The 23704-nt window shown below is 36.7% G+C and overlaps 1 protein-coding gene across 1 annotated transcript in view; it reads right to left on the bottom strand.

Moving 5' to 3' along the window:
• Np (serine protease notopleural) overlaps window positions 1-23704 on the bottom strand; it is a 57287-nt gene that overhangs the window by 21304 nt on the left and 12279 nt on the right. Inside the window, exons 2-4 of the mRNA XM_076132307.1 lie at window positions 22689-22969; window positions 6063-7250; window positions 342-1004 (exon numbers count right to left, since the gene is read on the bottom strand). Of these exons, the coding sequence (XP_075988422.1) occupies window positions 342-1004; window positions 6063-7250; window positions 22689-22920 (2083 nt within the window). The 5' untranslated portion in view covers window positions 22921-22969. The remainder of the gene's footprint in view (window positions 1-341; window positions 1005-6062; window positions 7251-22688; window positions 22970-23704) is intronic.

The raw sequence follows: 23704 nt of genomic DNA, 5'->3' as shown, positions 1-23704 counted from the left end.
CGGGTTTTGTCCGAGAAAATACCAGAATTGTAAATATGGAAGCGTGTTTTTATATATCATTTACTTATAATCGGCTTTAAAAGTTAGGTAATTCAGCTACTTTATATTATATAAAAGCCATATTTTACTCGTGTTTGTAAATGCTAAATTGGACTAATTAGTATTGGAAAACATAAACTAATCACGCCTTCCCATGAGAACGCCACTTGGTACGATCCTTACAAACTTCCCTTGCCTCATTCACATCCATACATCTTGTCATACAGGAAGGCAGGTTACGAGTACTACGCACCAGACCTTTTTACATGCGGGAAAATAAATAAAAAATAGGTTTTACTAACCTGTAGGTTTCAGGGCTTCAGTAGAACTAGTAACATTCTTATCTTCTGCAATTTCAGTCACATTTTCAGATGAAATCGTACTGAAAGTGGTCAAGCCTATGCTAGCAGTTGATGTAGGTATTGTTGGCGACAAAGTTACATTTACTGTAAACTCCATTATTGGCTGGGTTGATGGTTCTGTAGAGCTGAGTGTTGTTGGGTTTGTAGCAACTGTTGTTGGGCTTGTAGCAACCGTTGTTGGTTTTGTTGCAACTGTGGGTGGAGTTGTAGCTTCAGTTGGTGGTTCTGTGGCTAGTGTTGTTGTTGTGGAGATTGTTGTTGGTTTTGTTGCTTGTGTCGTTGGTTTAGTGGCGACTGTTGTTGGTTTCGTAGCAACAGTTGTTGGTTTAGTGGCGATTGTTGTTGGTTTCGTAGCAATAGTTGAAGGTTTAGTAGCAATTGTTGTTGGTTTAGTAGCTATCGTTGTTGGTTTTGCAGTAACAGTTGTTGGACTTGTAGCAACTGTTGTTATAAATGTTTCGACTTTTGGTTCTTCAGTTGTTGTGATTTGTTGTGTTGTTGGCGCTTCTGTTGTCGTCGTCGTTGTTGTTGTTGTTGTTGTAGTAGTGGTGTCAGGCTTCGGCGGTATCGTTGATATTAATACCCAACTGTCTGTTGGGTTTTCTGAAATTAATAAGAATGTACATTTTATTGGTTGTTTTAGGCATATCTTAGAAGTCAATTAATTTGTACGCCCCCTATATTTAGGACTAATGATTAACTGTGAAACTAGGATGTATTTCATATATGCTAATTTTCACCTTTGAGTAAGAAAGGGTTTCTAAAATGTGTCTATACTAGAAAGGAATTCAATCTTCTGTCACAGATTTCATGTGAGTCATTCTAGTTTATCGAACAGTTCTTGAGGAACATGAGCAATATCTGATCGTTGTAATCGTTCTGAGAAAATTTTAGGCATCATAAGAATTGTTTACACCTAAAATGTAATTGTCATCAAAGTTTTAGGAATCATATTTATGTATCCTAAATTTAATCACAATAAACTACGTCACACGGCTCCACTTTATTTTTTTTTATTTATTAGCTATTAGTTTCCGGGTTTTAAAGCGTTATAGACAGACAGACAGACAGACTTTGTCTGCTCGAAAATATTACTATGATATCAAAAAATCTTAAATGTTAATCCAAAACTCTCCATGCAAAAAGTTTCATCAAAATCTATTCAGTAGTTTTTACGTGATTTATCAAACATACGTCCTACGTACATTAATATTTTAAAAGTAGTATGAGTTTTGTCTTCAAGGAAAATAACAATGATATACTTAAGTTTTGAAGACCAGGTAAAACTGTCAAATCGTGATCAACCTAACTAAAAGATATAAAACGACCCTCGTTTGAAGGTTTATGGGACGATCTTAAATATGATTGCACTAAATAAATAGGTTTTTGAGAAAATTATTTGTAATTTATTTTTACGAGAGGGTCTTTCAAATCAATGTTATTAACAATTAAAAATATAAATAACCCCAAATGGCCTTTTATTTTTTTATTAATTACAAGTGGAGAAGTTGTACTTCTATTGACCTTGCTAGAGGACTAAGGTTCTATTCCTAGATCGGGTAAATTTGTAATGTATAAGCGTGGAAACCCTAGCCTGTTCACCGGAGTTCACCCTCTATTACCTCCGATCGTATTTCATTACTCCATTGGCTAAAGGAGTTAGCTCTTGAAACCAAGTGCGGCTTACGGTTTAGAGACCTTGCAATAATTCAAGAACTCTTAAGCGTGCAAGGTTACATAATTATGTATTCCTACACCGAGTGGAAACTCAAGTAAAGGAATCAGGTCTAATACCTCCCTCATCTTATTATTTAATTCTTGGAGGAAATTCTTGCCTAGTGGTGGGATAATATTATCTTATTGAACCAAACTCAAGGCCTGATCCCTCCCTCATTATAGAAAGAGATCTTTGCCTAGCCGTGGGATAGTATTATAGTAATAAACCGAGACTCGCCTAATCCCTCTTTATTCCAGGCGGAAATCCTTGCCCAGCAGTGGGACAATATTAGTTACATTTTATAAAGAAAGTTGCAGTAATTGAACTACGTTTAGTGTTTAGTAAGTGGGTCAGCGAGGTCACGCTTGGTCGTGATCGATCTTTACCGTTGTTTCTGAAGTCTTGCCAACTAGGTAGCCGGGTAAAGGGCTTACAAATTCACTTGATACAAGTTTATATACTGATCTGATGAGGAGCTCGTGGCTTAGTTAACAACTGCGAATCGATATCTGAGGTTAAGCTACGCTTGCCGAGGTCATTCTGTGGATGGGTGACCATGTCATACATACTTAGGACGACTTAGGACAGAATTTTCATACAAACTTACATTCCCTATTTTATCCCCATGAGGGTAGAATTCATCAAAATCCTTAGTTAGCGGATGCCTACATCATAACATCTACTTGCATGTTACATTTCAGCCCGATCCGTGAAGTGGTTTAGGCTGTGCGTGTGCAGTGCTGTATTATGACTCTCAGTTATGAAGGTAGTCAGAAAAAGTAAAAGTTTGTTGGTAACTAAAAACCAATAATTAGCCTATTTCCTAAACTTAATATACAGAAAAGAAAGTGAGCCATGACAATTCTCAGACGATACAATGTTTCGACCTGACCGCGTTCGTACCCTACATACGTGAACCGACTGCTAAGTACGAGGTTCGATGACCGGCTGTGAATAAAACGCGATGGAAATTACTTTTGATTCTTGAAGTGTTAAATTATGGCTGTAGTTATTTAAATTCAATTGACGTATTCGCGCAGTTTCGTTCCCAAAAAAAAGGGGATAAAGGGGATAGATTTAAAAAAAAAAGTAAGTACTCTATTTGATCTTAGGTCTTTACTATTTACTACATATCTCCGTAGAAAATATATGATGGTCAAAACTAGTAAGCATAATGAATTATGCATACCTTCAAGAACTATAACTTTGCATACCTTCAAGAACTGTTCTTAAGAACTCTCAGACATGCAAGGTTGCATCACGATGTTTTCCTTCGCCGTTGGAACAAGTGATAATTATTTCTAATACACACATAACTTCGAAAAGTCATCGGTGTGTTGACTCGGGTTCGAACCAACGACCAATTGCGTACCGACTTATACCACTCATCGAACATGAATATTCGGTAATTTTCTTTTTTTTCTCATCACAAATTTAACCGTTATAAAATATGGATGGAACTATGTTTCAAGAATATATGGCATGCTCATTCGATACTGATTACTCCATACATGTATAAGTAGAATATGACATCATTATCATCATTGGCCTGTATACTTACATCTATTGCAGATGGTTAAGGTGGCGTCAGGAAAGTGCACTAGAATAGGAGTATCATAAACAAAAACCGAAATTTCGATTTCACGAACCGCAGCAGGCTGATATTATTGAAATACATAAATATACTGTTGATTTTCACGCATTAGTATTTGTTTGCCGTTGGACATTAAACAGTTGTAAAATGATTAAATATTTGATGTGTCAATATTCACAGGTAAAGTGTGACTTTAACAGTTTTGTTTGAATAACCTACAGATAGACCACAGCCTGTTGCGCTCACCGGACGGTAAACGATCTGTGGGTTAAGCAAATCTTGGTGCGGTCATTCCGTAGATGGGTGACCGCATTGAACTTAGGGTCTCGATGCTCTTGGAGGGGGCGTGTAAAAAGTGGCTATACTAATATTATAAAGCTGAAGAGTTTGTTTGTTTGTTTGTTTGAACGCGCTAATCTCAAGAACTACTGGTGCGAATTGAAAAATTCTTTCAGTGTTAGATAGCTCATTTGTCGAGGAAGGCTATGACGCACGCTACGACCAAAAGGAGCAGAGTACTAGTAAAAAATGTTATATTTGATTACAGTCAGTTAACATTGATAACGGTCGTTAAGCCACGTCAAAGGCCATCAGGAGGCTTGAACAACTTTAACACGAGCTTGACCTCTAACCATAAGATAAGAAGAACACCTACAGATGACGATATCTAAACAAGTAAGCAAAGCCAGATGACTGCACTAGTGATAAACAACAGCATGTGACAAAGAGTAACGTCCATTAGTACATTGAACCATTGACAAGCGGACCGTGTACCGACAGTGTTCATCACTGCTCGCCAGTGCGTGGGCGATGTCACAGAACTTAGCATGTATGTTGATTATATCACTAGAGGCCGCCCGCGAGTTCGTCCACGTGGAAAACCTTTTTTTTTGCGTCAGGAAAATGCATTACTGCATGTCCCGCCCCAGGGAGGAAAGCGGGGGTCTGTCGGGCTCTTCCGCCGGCAAGGCGTTCACGACTTGGGCATACCGACTAAAAACCTGACGGTGTTCCTTCAGCGGTCACCATAACGTGGCCAGGACGCGGTACCTCCAATCGGATACTCCGCGTCCCAGCCAGTGACGACACGTGGAAACCCTTCCTGTGTAAATCCCGATCCCTTTAGAACTCCGGGGTAAAAAGTGTAAGTCTATGTGTTATTCTGGGTCTTCAGCTACCTACATACCAAATTTCATCGTAATCGATTCAGTAGTATTTGCATGAAAGAGTAACAAACATCCATACATACATACTAACAGACTTTACCCTCCAAAGCACGGAGCCGCTTAGTTCAAATATCACTAAGCGGTCACCCATCTATGGAATGACCGCGCCAAGGGTTGCTTACCCACAGATCGTTAACCGACCGGTGAGCGCAACTGGCTATGGCTCTCAACGTAGGTATGAATGAAACATGCTTAAGTAGAATATTTAAACACTGATACAAATCTCAAAGTGAAGTTAATAAATGTGTGTTTGTTATCTGATCTTATACGTAACAATACTACTTAAGAATGATAAAAGCGGATTATTTAAATTATCCCGTTTTGGTTGAAAAAAAAACATGTGAAAATACCTCGTGGAAAACATTGAGTTAAACATTATTAAGGCTTAATTCACTACATTCAGTACCTCGATTCTCTACCACTATCGACTACCGACAACCGGCTAGCTATCGAAATTTTGACATTTAGAATGTACGGCCAAAATATTTCTTACGACACCCGTCAGAGGCGCTGATCAGATTTTCATACAAAATTTCTCGATGACTGGTCGGTTGTCGGTAGTCGATAATGGTAGAGAATCGAGCTACTGTTTTATCTTGTTAGCTTTGTATTGAGATTGTCATTTTTAGTTGTTATAGTAAGTTCTCTTTTAAGCCACTAGGAGTACTAAATATTAAAAAATCTGTGTAAAATTTCGTAATAGCTACTCGACTGGATAGTTGTAAAAAGTTAATTAGATTATACTAGAAATAATCAAAAATGATTATCATTACAATTTATCTTACAATAAAACCATACTTTTGTTTTGATTTCAACTACATAGCCCAACTAATTTTTAACACACATCTCTGTATGTAGCTGTAGCATATAATAAGGTATTGACGACCTGTGTCTATTATAGGACAGACTCTATGGTTTATCATTTAATTAAGTGAAAATCACAAAAAGTCTTCTTAATTTCTTTTGAATCAAATTAAAAGCCATCAATTTTTAATTACTATGACACTAGGTTTTCCAGATGATTCAATACCACCTGAATCATCTGCAATAGATAGACATAGGCCAATGAAGGAAGGTTTTACCAATAGCCTTACAAAAAAAAAGTAATCAAAATAGAAACTCACCATCAGATTCCGTGACCCTCTCCGGTTCCTTGACCTCCTCAGTAGTCAGCACCTCCTTATTTCCCTCAGTCACAACAGTCACTTCAGTCTCAGCCGTCAGTCCCTCAGTAGTAACAGTCGCTTGAACTTCCGTAGTCTCTACCTGAACTGTGGTTTCCTTATCGCTATCCGTCGATACAGTTTCAATATTACCTACTGTAGTTTTGTCTGTAACCTTATCTATCTCTGTTGAGCTTTCTGTAGCTATAGGTTCAACAACTTTCGTAACAACTTCTGTTGTTGTTGTTGATTCTGTTGTTGATGTTGTGTTGATGTAAGTGATGGAAACTGATGATGGTCGTGTAAAAACTGGTTTTGAGCTAGTCGATTGTGGTAGAATTGTGATGTTCAATCTTGGTGGGATTGGTAGTGGTTTTTTAGTCGGTGGTCGTTTGTTTATTGGTCTATATGGGGGTCTAGTCGTGTTATATACTGCTATAGGTTTGACCGGTCTAGGTCGTAATGTAGATGATGGTCTAGTAGGTCTATTAGGCCTAAATGTAGGTCTAATAGGTCTACGAGTTGGTCTAGGTTTTGCTGTCGTTGTAGTGACTTTCTCTTCTTCAATTTGTGGTTTGTTAGTCACTACACTACTTGTATCACTCGACACTGTTTGGAAAGTGGACAGTTTTATCGGTGCCTCAGTAATTAATACTTCTGTAACCTTATTTTCTACTTTAGGTGTAGTTTCTACTACACTTACAGTAGTTAGTTTCCCATCATCATCAATTTTATTATCAATCGTCGTTTGTTCATCAGATTTAGTCTCAACATCAACACTTTCTGTTCTATCTTGAACTGTATCTGATTTTTCAGTCACTGTAGTTAGAATTCTCTCCGTGGTAGTCGTTTTTTTGGCGAAAACATCAGGTATTTTGACAATAGTAGGGACTTTATCTTCGATATGTGGGTGGACGAAGTTCGCGCTGTCAATTGAGTTGTCTTCAATATTATTGCCAATGATTTGTGGGAGTATAGTCTTGTCAGGTATCTGACAGCAGGACCCGAAGTAGAATCTATCTATGCATGTTCCTAAGTGTGATCCGTTGGCTTTAAGGCAGTCTATGGCGAACATACATAGACCTTCCTGGCCCGTTCTTCTTGAGATGCACGGCAAATGTCTTATATTCCTAGCTAGAGGTACTGGACCTGGAACAAAAGAGAAAAGAATATGTTAGTTTTAAAATATTTGTTTTTGTTTATGATACGCAAGAATGGCGAATTAGTGATGAAATTATATTGATTAGACAATGTTTCGAGTAAATAGTTGCGAAATCTCCGGTTTAAAGATTTTATTAGAAATATCATGAAACACAAAACTTAGGTATATTGTATAAACGCTCAATGACGATATAGGCATGCTATTTAAAAGTAAATTTTTAGATTATTCCGTTATTCATATTAAATAATTAAGTTAAATTAAGACTAATTTCGTTATAATTTTATTCTAGCTTTATTAAAACGTATTAAAGTTAGAAAAATGTAATAAACTATGTAAAAACACATAACAATCCTTTGTGTTATACAGTCGAGTAAAAAATAGTTATTGGCAAAAAGTATTTGAGTTTTAAAACCTCATAAATAAACTCCTAAACAATAAAAATCCTTGTACTTTATATGCACAATAATCGTTCAATAAATTGTAGCTTATTCACAACTTGACATTTAATTTTATCACATAGTTAGTCGTTAACGACGTAGTTATTATGATTAATGGATAATAAAGATGTCTTGAAATGTAATCTCTATTAAAAGCTAGATATTAAACTAAATTATAATACCCTCTTATTCACAAACCCACTATAAACTTATTTTAGTTAAAAACTACTGCAATATGCTCTCTTTTTTTCATTTCGCTAAGGAGTGAAAGAAACAAAACTCTTTCTAAGCCTTTTATAGCTTCATATGTTTTTATGAATAAGAGGGATAATAGGTTAATACAATATACCCGGTATTAATTCGTATTTTTCTGATCATTTCAATAGGTAGAGTTCAAAAATACATTTATGAAACTTAATTATGTTAAAGATATAAGACTAAGAATCTAGTAGCGACATCTGTTGTCACAAGGTAAAAATGTTAACGTTAGTTGATATTCATTGAAAGATTTCAACGTAAGCTGCCATCTAGTAGGTTGTTTGTGAACTAATTTAAGTCTCATACAAGATTTAGATTTTTAATTATCTTCTTTCTTTCTTTTCAAAAAGACAACTCCCGCACTAAGAATTGCTCTTGTGTCGCGGGGACTTTTACAAACATACAAAGTACGGACTCAAAGCAGAAACGGACCCAAAACAATTATTTGTGGATCGCACAAATAATTGTTCCGTCTGAGAATCGAACCTACAACTTCCCGACGCAATAGTAGCAGCGTTGTGACCTTAACCACTGCGCCACGGAGGAGTCGGTGACTTAAGTATATATTAGTTGCGCTCACCGGTCGGTAAACGATCTGTGTGTTAAGCAATCGTTGGCGCGGTCATTTCATAGATGGGTGACCGCATAGTGGTAGTTGAACTGGGCGTCTCCGTGCTTCGGAGGGCACGTTAAAAGTCAGTCCCGGTTGTTGTCTACTAAGATAACAGCCGTTAAGCCATGTCAAAGGCCTTCGGGCGGCTTGAACAACTTTGACACTAGGTGACCACTAACCATACTACAAATGAAATGAAAAATAATAAATACTATCAAAAGTCTCTAAAACAAAATTCTATACAAAATTTTCGCAAGCTAAATCTAGCTATTTTTATCCGCTTGCAGACAATTTAACTAACAGTACAAATAACACTAGTTACACGAGTACACATACATACAAACATAACACTTGAGATGAAGACAAACGTCACTGACCACTGAGTCTCCGTAACGGCTTGACCGAAACCGATGGGTTTACCAAAAACTAGTTCTATTAACATCTGTTGTAGTACAGGTAAGGTGCAGTAGTACAAGTTTGTGTTGTGCTTTAAAGTATAAATTCGTTTCTTTTTTTATGAGACTATGATGTTGGCGAAATAATTTCGTTTTGCAGATTTTTATCTAAGCATGTAACTTACCCTCTTATTCACAAACACACCATAAACCTATTTCAGTAAAATCTACTGTAATATGTTTTCTCTTTTTCATTTCGCTAAAGAGTGAAAGAAACAGAATACCTTATAGGCCTTTCATAACTTCATATATTTTTATGAATATGACGGTACGGCTAAGCATGGTGGATTTCATTGTGTTTTCTTTACTACATGTTAAGGGCAAAGTTTAATTAAAATTAGCCTCATTGTGACCAATGTTAAAGCTTGCCAGTATGGTAGCTTAAATGCACGTTTGGCGCAATGATTAACGTGGTAACCTTGCCGCAATAAACGTAGCGCCACGTGTGGTGGTTCGAATCCCACCCGAGACAAATATTTCTGTGATGTTTGTTTGTCGTATGGTAAGTGGTCAACCTAGTGTCAAAGTTGTTCAAGCCGCCCAAGAGGCCTTTGACATGGCTTAACGACTGTTATCTTAGTAGACAACAACCGGGACCGACTTTTTACGTGCCATAATTTTTGTGATGAGCTCCAGTATCTGTGATTCTGTGCGTAATTTGAAGTAAGTATGTGTTAAGAAGTATATAAGTATCCATTATTTGGTTTCTGTAGTACAATTTAAATATATAGGTTCGTATCCATTATTTGGTTACTAAGGCTCTGCTAAGTTTGGAATCAAAATATGACCGTGTGTGAGTTGTCCAATGACATTTATTAACGAGTCATAATAACACAAATGCTATAGAAATATTAGCTTGCCTGTAGTCCTTAACTCATATATCTAGTACTAGCTGACCCGCGCAACTTCGCTTGCGTCACATAAGAGAGAATGGGTAAAATTTTTCCCCGTTTTTGTAACATTTTTTATTGCTACTCTGCTCCTATTGGTCGTAGCGTGATTTATATAAAATCACCTATAACCTTCCTCGATAAATGGACTATCTAACACTGAAATAATTTTTCTAATCGGACCCGTAGTTCCTGAGATTAGCGCGTTCAAACAAACAATCAAACAAACAAATATAGATAGTGTAGATTTACTTTTTACACAATGTTTCAAGCAAGAGATATTACAATTCCTTCTTACACTTCTGTTATATACCTGTATAGTGGTACATAACAGTACTGTTTAAAACCAGTCATGGTTGCACTGGTGACATAGTTATATTATAACTGATCGCTGATAGACAAACTTATTGATACATGTTTGTTTACTGTTATATATTCTGTCTCTGTTTAACAATAGGTGAGAGAGAGAGACGGAGAGATTAGCTTAAAGTCTAGTACTTGTATAAGCTACAAGATTTTTTTCTTTCTTTCTTTAATAAAAGACAACTCCCGCACTAATAATTGCAGTGGTTAAGGTCACCACGCCAATACCATTGCGTCGGGAGGTCGTGGGTTCGATTCCCTTTCTTCCAAACTATGATGGAGTCGACTTCCAGTCTCACCGGATGCAGCTGAATACCAGTGTTTTACATGGAGCGACTGCCTATCGGACCTCCACAACCCAGTTACCTGGGATATGACACGATACCCTTCGGTAAGACTGGTTGTCAGACTTTCAAGCTTCTATTATTTGTTAACGACTGTCAAAGATCTTCGAAAATGACAGCCGGGACCCACAATTTAACGTGCCTTCCGAAACACGGAACAATTATTTGTGCGATCCACAAATAATGGTTTCGGGTCTGGTTGTACTTTGTGTCCGTTGTTTGTATGTTTGTAAAAGTTCCCGCGACACAAGAGCAATTCTTAGTGCGGGAGTTGTATTTGTTAAGAAAAAAAGAACTAAACTTCAGTTAGTACAGTTATTGTATACTAGCTGACCCGCGCAACTTCGCTTGCGTCACATAAGAGAGAATGGGTCAAAATACTCAAAATTTTCCCCGTTTATGTAACATTTTTTACTGGTACTCTGCTCCTATTGGTCGTAGCGTGATGATATATAGCCTATAGCCTTCCTCGATAAATGGGCTATCTAACACTGAAATAATTTTTCAAATCGGTCCAGTAGTTCCCGAGATAAGCGTGTTCAAACAATCAAACAAACAAACAAACTCTTCAGCTTTATAATATTAGTATAGATAGTATACTAGCTGGCCCGCGCAACTTCGCTTGCGTAACCTAAGAGAATGGGTCAAATTTTTCCCCGTTTTTGTAACATTTTTCGTTGCTACTCCGCTCCTAATGACTGTAGCGTGATGTTATATAGCCTATAGCCTTCCTCGATAAATGGGCTATCTAACATTGAAAGAATTTTTCAAATCGGACCAGTAGTTCCTGAGATTAGCGCGTTCAAACAAACAATCAAACAATAAACTCTTCAGCTTAATAATATTAGTATAGATTTCATAGATCAAGGTGACAAGTAAATTACAAAAAGACAATACGTGTAATAAACTATTTATTACAATGCTAATGTTTTTATTATATTTATGTTATATAACAACATGTTATAAGCTCATAGGCCATGGCCGAACATAAAATAATTGCAAATATCGCACTTCAGATGACGATCTATACTAATATTACCAATGCAAATGTTGTGTTTCTATCTGACAAGCGTTTGCGGCAAAACGGCTGGCCCGATTTGGATGACATAAAGCTGCTTGGTATTTATTTTGGGGAAGATTCGTAAATTTAATATTTATCATTAGACTTATGTAATAAGGGTGACCCTTAACCCCGATTATTATTGAGAAAAATCATACAGAAGTAGAAAATAACTGATAAACATACTTATATACTTCTGAATACATACTTATATGGATAATTAACTACCAGGCTCAGAACAAATACTCGTGCTCATCCCACAAATATTTGTCCTGGATGGGATTCGAACCCCCCACTCGTAGCGCTACGGTTACTGCTTCGAGGTGACCACGTTAACCACTGCGCCAAACGTACACAAAAACACTCCTACAGCTTTTATAATCTATACTAATATTATAAAGCTGAAGAGTTTGCACGTTTGTTTGAACGCGCTAATCTCAGGAACTAATGGTCTGATTTGAAAAATTCTTTCAGTTTTAGATAGCCCATTTATCGAGGAAGGTTATAGCTACGTATCATCACGCTACGACTAATAGGAGCTGAGTACCGGTAAAAAATGTTACAAAAAACGGGGAATATTTTGACCCATTCTCTCTTATGTGACGCAAGCGGAGTTGCGCGGGTCGGCTAGTTATACATAAAGATAGCTTAAACTTAATAAAAAATAATACAAACTGTTCAAAATGAAATCTCAAATAATTGTTTATGAATCAGAAAGTTGAAAGATGTTGAAAGATGATTTGAAAAATTCTTTCAGTTTTAGATAGCCCATTTATCGAGGAAGGTTATAGCTACGTATCATCACGCTACGACTAATAGGAGCTGAGTACCGGTAAAAAATGTTACAAAAAACGGGGAATATTTTGACCCATTCTCTCTTATGTGACGCAAGCGGAGTTGCGCGGGTCGGCTAGTTATACATAAAGATAGCTTAAACTTAATAAAAAATAATACAAACTGTTCAAAATGAAATCTCAAATAATTGTTTATGAATCAGAAAGTTGAAAGATGTCAATTTGTCATAATTACTCCGAAATGGCTGGACATATTACGAAGAATTCTGTATGAGTAATACGCTGAATAGGATATGTTTTGTTTATGTAACTGTAGGCCAAAGGTCTTATTTCTGACAACTTTCTTTTTGAAAGGAAATAGTGAGTACAACTTTTATATTGGCTTAGTTAACAACAACCGCGCGGATCGATCTCTGAGATTAAGCTACGCTTGCCGAGGTTATTCTGTGGATGTGTGATACATATCGGGTTCCTCCGTGTTTCGGAAGGCACGTTAAATTGTGGGTCCCTGCTGTCACTTTCGAAGGTCTTTGTGTGTCGTTAATAGTAGTCAGAGGCTTGAAAGTCTGACAACCAGTCTTACAGATGGGTATCGTGTTATAACCCAGGTAACTGGGTTGTGGAGGTGAACACAGGTATTCAGCTGCATCCGGTGAGACTGGAAGCCGACTCCAACATAGTTTGGAAGAAAGGCTGAGCCATGATGATGATTAATTAACATAATATTTATACATCGTTAGATACATAATATCACGTCTACTATACTCGAAGGTGCAGACAGAGGTGCCAACTATTCGCCATTAACAATGTTAGTGCCATATAATGGCAGCCATTGAAAGTTAAAATAAAAAAGAAGTATTATTACAAAGGTGTACTAGGAAATCAGTAAAGAACTTCATATTTAATCCTATTTTTAACAATTCAATGTCACTCAAAGATTTATGCTAGATTTAGCTTAAATAAGTACTCGCTCTAATAAATTGTAAATAAAGATAATTTTAATTACTCATACGACCGTGAATCTACTAATTACATCAAATTGCAAATGTTGCCAAATTATGTACAATGAGATTTATATACATTATGTATTTGTTTTATATTCCTTCCTTGTGTTTATGTTAACCTTGCGGTCACAGTTGATTGTTTGTTTGTCGTATGGTTAGTGGTCAACCTAGTGACAAAGTTGTTCAAGCCGCCCGAGAGACCTTTGACGTGGCTTAACGACTGTTATCTTAGTAGACAACAACCGGGACCGACTTTTTACGTGCCCTCCGAAGCACGAAGACGCCCAGCTCAAAAACCACTATGTGGTCACCCATCTATACAATGACCGCGCCAACGGTTGCTTAACCCACAGCTCGTTTACCGACCGGTGAGCGCAACTGGCTATATGCGCCTCGTACTAGTGACTGCTAAACTAGAGGTCTAGGGTTCGATTCTCGAGTCAGTCAAAATTATATTGGGTTTACCAATTTCTGTTACAAAATTAAGTGACTAATTGATTTGATATCGTTCTCTCTTTGAAACAATATTAGTTTATTATTTATAGCCTATAGCCTTCCTCGATAAATAGGCTATCCAACAGTTAAAGAATTTTTCAATTCGCACCAGTAGTTCCTGAGATTAGCGCGTTCAAACAAACTCTTCAAATTTATAATATTAGTATAGATTTGTCCTTATCCACATATGATATGTGTATGTACTTATCATAACGGCATCATATACTTAGGTTTAGAACATAGTTCTTTGACAAAACATCCGGGTTCAAACTCCTCAAACCTGCCTCATTAGTTAACTATTCAAAGAATCTAGATAATTCTAGCTTTTCATATCACCTCTGTTATATTTGATAGGTTAAGCAGTGATAGCCGAGTGGTTTAAGTTGGCACCTCCCACGCAAGTGGTCGCAGGTTCGAATCCGAGGCAACACACGAATGACATTTCGAAGTTATGTGTGTATTAGAATATCAGGCATGCTCCAACGGTGAAGGAAAACATCGTGAGGAAACCTTGCATGCCTAAAATTTGTTTAATACATTTATTGAGGGCATGCAAAGTACCCAACCCGCACTTGGCTAGCGTGGTGGACTCAAGGCCTAACCCTCCCTCGTTTGGGAAGAGACCCTTGCCCTGCAGTGGGACTGTAATGGGTTAATAAAAAATAAAGAAGAGGAGTATAAAATACACGCGTTTTGTATGTATGTCTGTAACAGTTAAATCTCCTCAAAACAGTTCAAATTAACGCGAGTTTTCCCGTCAGAGATTAAGGGAAAACTGGTTTGTTGACTGCCTCTGTGGTCTGATGAGACTAAAGTACAGCTGCTGACCACAGGTTAGTCCCCCGGTCCACGAGGCCCCCGTCCCGGAGTACCCCGATTTATTTTTGTCTTGATAAACTAATAAAAGTCAGTTTAGTAAAAGTACCTTCAGCAAACGATATATTCAATACATTTTTGTTAGTTAATACTTAACTTTAAGGATTACGAAACGGTAAATATTATAATCAGATCAGTAAATATTAAAGGCAAAGTGGTGGTTTCTAGTTCCCGTATTACTAGAATATTCTCTATAGTAAACCTGAATTTGGTTTTTAAACAGCAATAAGATCGCCCTTTATTTCATGGGACTAACATTGTAAATAGCGAAACGTTGGTTTACTTCATACACTGTCTACACCAGTGGCTCCCAACCAGTGGTTCGTGGAAGGCAAAATATGGTCCGCGAATGATTTAAAAATTTTCAGGTTGATTATTACACTATATTTTTAATATACTACTACTACTCCTACTTACATGGTGTTCCCTGCTAACAAGAATAATATAAAAGTGGTCCCGGACTAAGAAAAGGTTGGGAGCCCCTGGTCTAAACCTTCAGTGTAAAACTGAGATGACATTATCATTCAAATTATCCTCAAAAAACAGATAAACTAGCACTATCACGCGGGTTTCCCCGCCACTTAAGAGAAAGTGTGTGACTCAAGAATGTCTCCTTATTAGTCAAGCACGAGCATTAAAAACACATTTATGTTAAGACGCGGTCACACTGTTGATTCATTTAATGAAGTTTTAAGGTACCTAATAGTTAAAAAAGGGTAAAAACATACCCTCTTGTTCATAAAATTTTTGAAAGGCTTATCAAGAATTTTGTTTTTTTCACTCCTTAGCGAAATGAAATAGAGAAAACATATTATAGTCGATTTTTAACTAAAATAGGTTTATAGTGTGTTTATGAATAAGAGGTTAAGTTTTTGTGGTAAGCAAGTGGTTTGATTGCAAAAACTAGGCAAAATTTATAAAAACATTACACAAAAAGAACAAATATAGATACATATTTTAAAGACTAATGAAAATCTGTCTATTGCACTACTGATAAAATAAAATAAGAGATATTTATAAAATAAAATAACTTAGGCATATGTATGAGCGTACATGATACAATATCTTCTTATATATAAAAACTAGCTGACCCGCGCAACTTCGCTTGCGTCACATTAGAGAGAAGGAGTCATAATTTTTTTTTTATTTTTTTTTTTAATATTCCTTGCAGTACGAGGATGGTTCTTACGAAGTAAAGTATAAAAAAAAAAACAAAATAAAAATGAAAAAAGCAAGTATCGGCTGTTAAGTGGTACAAAGTTTGCTGGGTCAGCTATTAATTTAATATCAATAGCATCTAAGCGAAATTTATTTAAGGTTATATTCTACAAAAATGACTCACTATAAAAATACATATTGTGAACTCAGCCTAACATTAAAATAACATAATCCAAGTAAAATCTGAGTCACACATGTCATCAGGTCGTTGACCTACAAGGGTCTCTTCCCGTAATGAGAGAGAGGTTACTCATTGTATCCACGATGCAAAACTATTTTTAAGAACTCGTAGGCATGCAAAGTTTTATTTTTTGATGTTTTCCTTCACCGATACAGAAAGTGATTATTATTTCTAAAAACTCCCACTGTGGCATGGTTAGTAGTGTATGCGTTTCTCGGGTTTAAATCCCGGGTCGGGCATAATAAATATTTCTTTCTTTTATTTCTCAGTGATTAACGAGAGTTATGAAGTTGAGATTACGGACCTCCGTGCTTAGGAGAGCACGTAAAGCTGTAAGTCCTGCGCCTGACTTCTCACTGGTCGTGTCAATTCTCCGTCCCACCGCACTATGAGAGTGATGGAAACGAGAGTGTACCTGTGTATTGTGCACACACTTGGACACTAACAAAATCCTGCACTGTTAACTGGTTTTATTAAACTAGCCTCCGTAGCCAAAAATCAGTCAGGAGAAGATTTATAAAGATATTAGTAGACTACCTGCTTCGAACAAATCTTTCTATCACCATAGCAACAGCGAAGACAGCTGTGCCCTAAATTTCATAATATAATTTGCTATACGTAAATGACTAACATCAACATTGTCAATTTGAACTATAATTTAGGCCGATGCGTCTCGCGTTTACGTTAGCGGATTTCTCAGCGCTATAGACAGTCAAATGGAATAAGCATTTATTTCCCCGCGGCTCAAAATCGAAGCAACACTCCAATGACTTTTATTTATGTGTATTAAAAATAATAATGTTTTCAACATGGTTGCTTAGCTGTCGAAAAAAATTTTTGATCAATTTCATTTAATACATTTATTGAGGGCATGCAAAGTCCCCAACCTGCACTTGGCCGGCGTGGTGGACTTAAGGCCTGACCCCTCCCCCTCGTTTGGGAGGAGACCCTTGCAATGCAGAGGAACAAATATAGGTTACTAGCTGACCCGCGCAACTTCGCTTGCGTCACATAAGAGAGAACTTTACCCATTTTTGTAACATTTTTCAATGGTACTCTGCTCCTATTGGTCGTTGCGTGATGATATATAGCCTATAACCTTCCTAAATGGGCTATCTAACACTGAAAGAATTTTTCCAGTAGTTCCTGAAATTAGCGCGTTCAAACAAACAAACAAACAAACAAACTCTTCAGCTTTATAATATTAGTATACATTAGTATAGATAAAAAAAACATATTGGCGGAATTAGGAAAAAGCCAAGATTGCCACGAAGCCAAACAAATAGTAAGCAAAGTCAGGTTGCCAGCTCACCCCACAATCATTCCATGACCCACAGCTTTTATGACAGTGCAGATAAGAGATAACAGTCGCATTATTTACTGATAACACATCTAATATTCTCGTCAGGTTGCTACAAACTGGTAGCAGTTGAAACTTTCGCGATATAAGATATTTACGACTAGTGGTTTCGTTTGCTTCTACTCGCGTATTTGGGTTAGCTAAAAAGAGATTTAGGTGCTCATTTAGAATAACAGTTCATATCCTTCTTATGTCTCATTTTGAATTAGGTTTTAAACTTTTATAATTACTGTAAGCCGTCGGTCCTGCGCCTGATCTCTCTCTGGTAGTCTCGGTTATCCGTCCCACCAGGCTATGAGAGTGATTGAATAGAGAGTGTACCTGTGTATTGTGCCCACACTTGGACACTATAAACAAAGTCCTGCACAGATGGCCAGTTTCAATGAAACTGACCGCCGTAGCCGTATTTCGGCTTGGAGGACATTAAAAATTTTCGTTAAAATCAAACTACACAACGTATAATTTAAGTATTTGTATAAATTTAGCCATTTGTATAAATTTAGTAAGATCACATCCTAAGAATAAAATTCCACACAATTTATCAAGTTGCGTGTAAATATTTAAAGACGACGCGACGCGGCGTCACTAAACCGAGATAAACAGACGTTTACTAGTTAATTGATATAATAGCCAAGCTATGTAAAGTAAACATTCATCTCCCACGCAATATATAACTAAAGAGACTTAGGTTTTCGAAGATAATAATAATGTCCTCCTAGCCGATATACGGCTACGGCGGTCAGTTTCATTGAAACTGGCCATCTGTGCAGGACTTTGTTTATAGTGTCCAAGTGTGTGCACAATACACAGGTTCACTCTCTAATCCATCACTCTCATAGTTTGGTGGGACGGATAACCGACACGACCAGTGAGAGATCAGGCGCAGGACCTACGGCTTCACGTGCTCTCCGAGGCACGGAGGTCTTCGACCTCAACTTCCTAACTCCGGGCAATCTCTAAGAAATTCTTAACAGAAAATCTCAGGAAAGACTTTTTGGCCCGACCCAGGATTCGAACCCGAGACCTCTCGCACCGCAGTCGCATATACTACCGACCGCGCCACAGAGGCAGTTAGCCTAACTGCCTCGAAGATATGTGTGTATAAACTGCAACTATTATTTCAAGTGTTTGTACATGTTAGGCAAATACAATAGTTTCTTAGATAAGATATAACTTTAAAATTAACCGAAAATAGAATATATGATTCGTTGTAAAAATCAGAGAGAGAAAAATAGCGCCTGACCTTATTGTCACCGCAACATTTTGCACAGTTGCAAATTGTAACGTTATTTTTGCAACAGGCATTACACACTACATTATTTAAAAACCTTTATAAACACTTATTTTAATGACATTTCACACCGTCAGTTATTATTATAAACCTAAAATAAGGAACTAAATCTTGAAAGTTTTGATGAAATAAAAGAACATTGACAAAGACACAAATTGCTGATGTTGGCCACTCAGCTGCGAAATTAAAATGGAATTGGGCCGGTCACATCTGCCGCATGTCGGATGATCGCTGGGCAGAAACAACCACTGAATGGGTCCCAGTTGACAGAAAACGACAACGCGGTAGGCCCAGAAAAGAATGGTGAGATGAGTTGGACTCATACTAAAGATTGGCACCAAATAGCTTTAGACAGAGATAGATGGTTAAGGGAAGGGAGGCCTTTGCCCTGCAGTGGGACAATATGGGCTGATAATAAATAATAATAAAAGAACATTGTGTCAGTTACTACCACCTCTAAGTAAGTATTGCTTAGTTTTGTAGGTAGAATTTTATCTGTTATATACTCTATCTTTCCGGTTATCTATTAGATAGATAATCTGAGACTTATCCATAACCTTAAAGTTAACCCTAAAATAAAATAAAATAGTTATTTCATCTTTAATTGCACTTAAAAGGGCACAAAAAGGCACAAAAAGGGAGACGCCGCCAAATTATTTTGTACACCGATCAAAATCAGTCGAAAGTTTTTGGCCATTGGCCAAGCGTAAGCCAGCCTTTTGAACGCTGGTATCCTCGATTCTTTCACACTTTCACTTCCTTAGTCTAAGTGGGTCGAACTAGTGTGTCATCCGACTTGACGCCTTCAAATCGATTAGAAACAACCAATTAATTGCCAGTAAGCCAGTTGCTATGTAGGTTTATGACTAGGCTTAGTCCGTTACTCCGCTTGTGGACTGATTTCTAGGGATAATGTAATGCTAGGTTATACAGGTTATGGTCTACCTGTGCATAAGCTTATAGTTTAAGACTATTTAATTTAAGTACCACTCTATAGACGAGAAAGTTTGCAGTGTAAGGCGTATGTTTGTCAGTGTTTAACGCAAAAACGACTTTATAGATTTTAGTAAAATTTTGCAAAGAGACTAGATGAAGACCTTAGGGCTATGATTAAAGAAATAATGATTCATAAATAAAATTGTAGAATAAGCTTCTTATTTTTTAAAATACATGTACAATATCCAGTAAAGTCGAAACGTGGTTTATTATGTGGAAATGATTATATTTTCCATAAAATATATATGTCTACTTTTCTATAGTGCGATTATTAGTACATGTGATAATCACGCATAGGTCTCGGGATCGGTTCCCGGGTGGGACTAAACACTATTGGTCTTTGCTAATTTATATTGGAATATTGTTCAGTTAGTTCAGTAGTATCCTGGAGTTTGGTAACGTGCCCGGTAAATAGCAATAGGCTCGCTCCTTATTACCTAGAACTAACATTATAAATGAAAAGTTGGTGTATTTAATGCACCTCTGCCTACACCTTCAGGTACAACAAGCGTGATATTATAGATGTATTGACACGGTTTATTTACATCGTCCTTGGCCGAATTAAATATTAATAAGTTAATTTATAATCAGTACATAAAGGATCATTTAAATGCGACTCCAAATAAAGTAAAGCAGTAAAACCTTTTTGGTTTAGTGGGAATCTATACTAATATTATAAAGCTGAAGAGTTTGTTTGTTTGAACGCGCTAATGTCAGAAACTACTGGTCCGATTTGAAAAATTCTTTCAGTGTTAGATAGCCTATTTATCGAGGAAGGCTGGCTATATATCATCACGCTACAGCCCATAGGAGCAGAGCAGCAGTAAAAAATGTAAAAAAATCGGGGAAAATTTTGAGCCATTCTCTCTTATGTGACGCAAGCGAAGTTGCGCGGGCAGCTAGATTTTAATAACAATGGATAGTAGTTTTTTTATCTCTATGCGAATATTACTCATTTAATTTAATAATAAATAACATTGGACTACTCACACACGGTCATCTGATTACAAACTAAGCAGAGCTTGTACTATGGTAACCAGATAACTGATAAACATACTTATATACTTCTAAATACATACTTATATAGATAAATGAACAACCACGCTCAGAACAAATACTCGTTTTCATCATCACACATATATTAGTTCCGAGTGGGATTCGAACGCACCACACGCAGCAGATTATTGCGGCAAGGTGGCCACTTTAACCACTGCGCCAAACTTACAGTAAATTTTAACACAAATAACTAAAAAAATAACAAGAATATATCACAATATGTGAAAAATTTTGTTCACTTTTACCGCAATTCAGCCATTCGACACACACTGCCATCTATTGTCAAACTATTGTCAACTTTAAATAATTTTAACTTGCACTTTTTCCTTTCATAGTGTCTTTGGCAATGGAATACCATCTGTCACTTTTCATTAGAATAAGAAAGAGATAAAAGATAGCCATTTCTCTGTGAAAGACAGAGATAGAAAGTATAAATAAAAACTGTTGATTTATTTTTGCAATTAGGCTTTTTTCAATTTGTTTGCTATTGTATTTTGTATGGAGAAAGTGAGAGTGTCTGTATGTTTGTATACATAGGTTTTATTATGTTTTATTGTTATATTAATAATGAACTATTATTGTTAGTATAGCATTTGTAGAGCCGCGGGGATCGGAAGAAATTGAATCATAAATAATTGTAAAGGTATTTTTCTGTGAGCGCACTTTCGGACAACCCAATGTTTCATAGTATAGGTAGTTGTCTTATTTTTAAGTATTCATCACTTTTTGGCTTTTGCCATGTGGCCAGAATGTTTGTCGTCCCGCCAATTCAGACATTTTGTAATTTCAACTAATGCAATAATTTCTATTATCAGTTCGAAGTTTTGTATCTATGAAATATGAAAATGTAACTGTCTAACTATGGAGTTTCATGAGATACAGCCTGGTGACAGACAGACAACGAATTCACGCAAAAATAGTCCCGTGTATATACTTTAGAACGATAGTAAATAATTAAAGTTTACAATGTTGCCGAAATACTATATTTTTTATTTATTTACTAGCTGACCCCCGCAACTTCGCTTGCATCACATAAGAGAGTCATAATTATCCCCGTTTTTGTAACATTTTTCACTGGTACTCTGCTCCTATTGGCTGTAGCGTGATGATATATAGCCTATAGCCTTCCTCGATAGATGGGCTATCTAACACTCAAAGAATTTTTCAAATCGGACTAGTAGTTCCTGAGATTAGCGCGTTCAAACAAACAAACAAACTGTTCAGCTTTATAATATTAGTATAGATTAGTATAGATTCATCCTTACAACTATTTCTACAGGTTTACCCCAATACAATAGTGTAGGTACATTATAATAATTAAATTACTATCCCAAGGGCAAGGAAGGGTCTTCTCCCAAACGAGGGAGAGGTTAGTTACTCTAAGTCCACCACGCTGGCCAAGTGCGGGTTGAGGACTCCTGAAATACTATCTATCTATACTAATATTATGAAGCTGAAGAGTTTGTTTGTTTGTTTGTTTGTTTGTTTGTTTGAACGCGCTAATCTCAGGAACTACTGGTTCGATTTGAAAAATTCTTTCAGTGTTAGATAGCCCATTTATCGAGGAAGGTTATAAGCTATATATCATCACGCTACTACCAATAGGAGCAGAGTACCAGTAAAAAATGTTTCGGAAACGGGGAAAAGTTTGACCCATTCTCTCTTATGTGACGCAAGCGAAGTTCCGCGGGTCAGCTAGTCTTAAAATAAAATAAATAAAAAAATATCTCTCACCTTGCGAATAATCCATATTCAGTATAACAGGCCCCGCCTTTACCGAGTTCAAACTTAAAAGCACTTGAAAGAATAACAGTGCAAATGTAAAATTTAAACATATCACTCGGAAATTGTCCACCGCTTGGTACAAATAACACTTTTTACTGCACATTTTGTCACTATTGTCACTTGCGTCTTTCTCTATTAAGGTCGGATGGCTGTAAGGCCAGGTACTCAATGGTGGACCCATTTTCTTGTTTGTTTGTTTGTAGCTATGACTGTTGCATGTTTTGTGGGATCTGGAACAAAAGAGGAATAATATTAGATAAAATTGTATACAAATATTTGTTTACAGTATCATAATAATGTGTACCAATTAATGCGGTTATTATAGCCATAGATATCATAAAAATACTCTACAATTACTTGATAGAAAAACTTAAGAATTATTAGCAAGACTTGTTAAATAGAAAAATAATCTATTTAGACACCAAAAGTCCAGTTTCTAATAACCTTTTTTCAATAGCCCTCACTCCAAAAGTCCCTACTATATTTTAGCCAATTATATGACATTTGACCACTCATAACTGTCAGTAATTAACCCAAAAAAATAAAAGATTTCATACTTTCTGTTACCCGGGATTCAAACCAGAGACTTAACAATAACATACACTATCATCACGCTACAAAGACAACACATACAAAAAACCAAATTCTAATTTTGATAAAAGAGTGGAACAGACAGATAGGCTGTCTCTCTCTTTCAAAGAACAGTAAGTTCAAAGTAGTTATTCGCAGGAAACGACGCGAGTACAGTTACTTACAAGTTAACTGCTATTCTAAGGACGGAAAATATACGCTTCAAATTATGCTCGAGACTGTACGAAATCCTACTGTACTAAATTTGATGAAACTCCGTAGGTACATGGTTATTTTATAACCTGGATGAACACTTAGGATTCATTTTGCCCTGGGAAATCTATTCACGCGGACAAAGTCACGGGCAGAAGTTAGTACTTAAAAAGACTGTTGAC

This window comes from Anticarsia gemmatalis, chromosome 27, assembly GCF_050436995.1.
Source record: "Anticarsia gemmatalis isolate Benzon Research Colony breed Stoneville strain chromosome 27, ilAntGemm2 primary, whole genome shotgun sequence".
Lineage (NCBI taxonomy): Eukaryota > Metazoa > Arthropoda > Insecta > Lepidoptera > Erebidae > Anticarsia > Anticarsia gemmatalis.
Note: the sequence above shows the minus strand (reverse complement) of the source record. Positions and strands in the feature narration are given on the sequence as shown.